This window comes from Episyrphus balteatus, chromosome 4, assembly GCF_945859705.1.
Source record: "Episyrphus balteatus chromosome 4, idEpiBalt1.1, whole genome shotgun sequence".
NCBI classification, from domain to species: domain Eukaryota; kingdom Metazoa; phylum Arthropoda; class Insecta; order Diptera; family Syrphidae; genus Episyrphus; species Episyrphus balteatus.
Genome location: NC_079137.1, coordinates 15,141,516 through 15,144,986, shown reverse-complemented (window position 1 = coordinate 15,144,986; position 3,471 = coordinate 15,141,516). Strand labels below are relative to the sequence as shown.

General features: G+C 35.3%; 1 protein-coding gene across 1 annotated transcript; it reads right to left on the bottom strand.

Annotated features, from left to right (window-relative positions):
- Positions 1–999: 999 nt before the first annotated feature.
- LOC129919084 (zinc finger protein 595) lies at positions 1,000–2,309 on the bottom strand. Its single transcript, XM_055999916.1, has 2 exons — positions 2,183–2,309; positions 1,000–2,126 (listed from the first exon to the last, which is right to left on the bottom strand). Exon 2 carries the CDS (start codon positions 2,118–2,120, stop codon positions 1,179–1,181), a length of 942 nt encoding a protein of 313 aa, XP_055855891.1. The 5' UTR covers positions 2,121–2,126; positions 2,183–2,309; the 3' UTR covers positions 1,000–1,178.
- Positions 2,310–3,471: the final 1,162 nt, after the last annotated feature.

The window sequence follows — 3,471 nt, the reverse complement described above, 5'->3', positions numbered from 1 at the left end:
CGTTCCCGAAAAAACTTATATGTTAAAAAAGTGGGCGTGGCAGTGGGCGGATTTTTCCAAAAATACTTCCAAAACTTTTTACTCGCTTAGATGAACAAACCCTGAAAATTTCATCGAAATCGTTAGAGCCGTTTCCGAGATCCCAATTTTATATATATTTATATATATATAAACAATTTTAGCTCGTTTAAAGTTATAAGATATACATACTTCATGTAGGTATTGAATGACTTATTGGGCCCTATCGTGAATCTCGAGGGGAATTTTGTTTCCCTCGGAATATTTTTTTTTCCTCGGAATTTTTTGTGCGATCCTGAATCTCCCTCGGAATATATTTCCAGGGAGCAAAAAATCATAAGAAATGATGTCTAAATTCCCCTGGAAAATTGATTGCCGATACCAATAAATTCCGAGGGAAACTTTTTATGATCATTTTCGCTCCCATATTTAAAACATGGAAAACATTTCGAGGGAAATTTTTATTCATGATAACCCCCATTAAAAATAACAGTTCATCTAGTGAAAAAGATTGTTGGTTTACAAAAAGATTATAAAGATTTTTCTCTTGGATTAAAAAAAAACATGATTTTGGGCACGAAAACATTAAAACATGATTTAAGTTCGAAAACATGAAAATCATGCTAAATCATGATTTCTGGCAGCCCTGTCAACGAATCATCTTCTCTCTTCTTCCTGGACAACAGCGTATCCATTAGGCCAGTATAAATATTTGCCTAGTTCATTACGCCTGTTCACTCTAATCTAATTACATACAAGTTTATTGCTTCAATCTATATTCTAGGTACTTTTATCGTCCCAATTGAAAGCAAGTTGAGAGCGTAAGACTCCTGCAACAGCCCCATTGGCTGTGCATTGAGAATGTAGTCTTAGATTCACTAATTCACCCTGCCTTTCCACTAACTTCACTATAATGTTAAAGTACAAATTAACCAAAAGAACCTTCATAAAGCTTGAAGTCCTTTCAATCACAAAATAATCTTTCAGCTTCTAAAACGTGTATTTATTGCAAGGAAATATTACAAGTAATAGTTAAATGGGGGGTAGGTCAGAGAGGGGAGAAAAATAAATCAATACCTAAATAACTGACGAGACTTGTTTGATATAAAATGATTTTTCTTTTTAAAAGCAATTAGATAACTTTACATTTTTCTTTTGTTTTACTGACGGTCACGTCGTCTACGAATAGTTCCATCACACGCCGGAATATGCCTCTGCAAAAATCCTTCGAAAACAAACTTTCGTCCACACTTCTCGCAACGAAACTCACGCTTCTCCTCCAACTGAGCTTTGTGTTGTTTCAGCATTTCTTCATTGGAATACTTTTCTCTGCATTCATCGCAAGCATAACGCCTCTTTGTGTGGCGTGAATCGAAGACAACTGTAAAGTTTTTTGAACAAAAAGAGCATACATATTCTTTGATGATCTTCTTCTCGCTGGGTGCTCCATCTGCATTCAACGGACTGCCAGCTTCAATGGCAATTCTTTCTTCTAATTTGTGGGTCTCCAAATGAGCCTCGTACTTGGCATCGTCAATAAACTTGCGATAGCATTTGGGACACTTCTTTGGGCCCTTGCCCGAATGCCGTAGCATGTGTTCTCGCAAATAGGTGCTCGAGTTGAATGTTCTCTGGCAAATCTCACATTTTCTGCTGTCATTTGTGTTGGTTTCCTTCTCGCGAGTGCATGCTCGAATGTGCAATTTTAAACTGCCGGCTGCACTATAGCAATTGCCACAGTTGGGACAGTAGTAGGTCTTGGCACGACTGGTTTCGGGGACCATGCTGTATTCGGCTGAGTTGTCGCTGTGGTAGGATGTGTCTGACATGATTTGCGACACATTAGCGGACTGTCCCGAAGCAGTTGTATCAGAAACAGTTGCAATTTCAACACAATCACCTTCATTGAGATGAATAATTTGTTGTTCACCATTAATTTCTCTAATTTGATGAAGGTGATTGGCTTCCAGCGTTGCCACTGCAGCGGCAACTTCTTGTGATGGCTGAAAAGTTTGTATGGTGTAGGTGCCGTAGGAGCCCTCGTGCAAAACAACTGGCACCACCTCATCTTCTACAGTGTATTTTTCTTGTTTTACATTCATGGTTTTCTAAAAAAAAATTATTGTGAAAATTAAATAAAATAGTATTTTTTTTTGTTGTTTACCGCGACAAATTCTTGAAAATAGTCAACACCCGACCAAACCACAGAGTATTTAGAAAATTGAATAGAATACTTGGTTTGATGAAGGATTTTTTTCCACAAAGGGAAACGAGAATTTCACCCAAATGTCAAAAAACACTTGCAAACAAATGGGGAGAGGGAAATTTTTGAAACTGTCAAATATTTTTTTCTCCTAGCGCAATTAGTTTGTTAAGCCTGGTATGCTGCTCGCGCTAAAATTTAGCTTGTATGGGAGCTAAAATTTAGCGCGAGCAGCGTACCAGGCTTTAAGGCTTAACTACATACACCACTTTTTGAAAAAGTACAAAAGTGAAAAGATTTTTTTTTTCTGAATAGCGCATTTGTTATGTGATATGTGAGTATACAAACTGTTTTTCAGACCAAAAAATAAGCTTTCTGCGTCATTTGTTTTAATTTTTCAACCCGAAAAACTATACAAAAATGCATTTGAAAATTTTCGCTTTTTCACTTTTTGGGATAATGTAGTTAAGGCTTTAAAATGTAGCCATGGATTTTGATTATAGATATAGATTATAGATATAAGGTATAACTACAACGGCCACTTTTTGCAAAAATTCAAAAAGTGAACATTTTCAAACTCATTTTGTGACAGTTTTTCCGTCCACAAAATTTAAAATAATGATGCAGAAAGCTTATTTTTTGGTTTAAAAAACAATTATTGTAGTTTTTTTCTAAAAACAAATTGCGCTAAAAAGAAATAAAATTTTTTTACTTTTGTAAATTTCCCACTTTTTCACTTTTTAGGTCATTGTAGTTATGGCTATATACCTAAAATCTCTGATCTCTATACGTATGACCAGCGGCAAAATGCAGAAAAACATGTTCATTGTCATACTCTTCCTATAATCTGAATTTGTGAAAATTCCTGCATTATGGAACAGTCTATGTCTCTTTTTTATGCAGATCGAAAATAATAGAACCAAATCCATTTCAACTCGATCCAGCTTTACAAGGGGTTTTGTAGAGTAGTTGAGATATTCTCAACACTATATATAAATGAAGTTTACATTCTAAATAATTCTGTTATAAACTACTAAACTGTTATAATCGTGACACACTGCTAGCATAAATAGCATGGTATAAGCTAATACCATATGTGTGTCATAGAATACCATGCTAGTACACACCGTGGTAAAGATACTAGAGTTTTAAGGTAGTAGTGTGTCCCAGGTAATTATACGAAAATAAAAACAATCACTAGCCGTTTTTTATGATCACTTGATCCATATAGATCATTAATTAAAACGTAT

Coding starts and splice junctions, on each gene's coding strand:
- LOC129919084 (XM_055999916.1), bottom strand. CDS start 2,120: ATGAATGTAAAACAAGAAAAATACACTGTAGAAGATGAGGTGGTGCCA.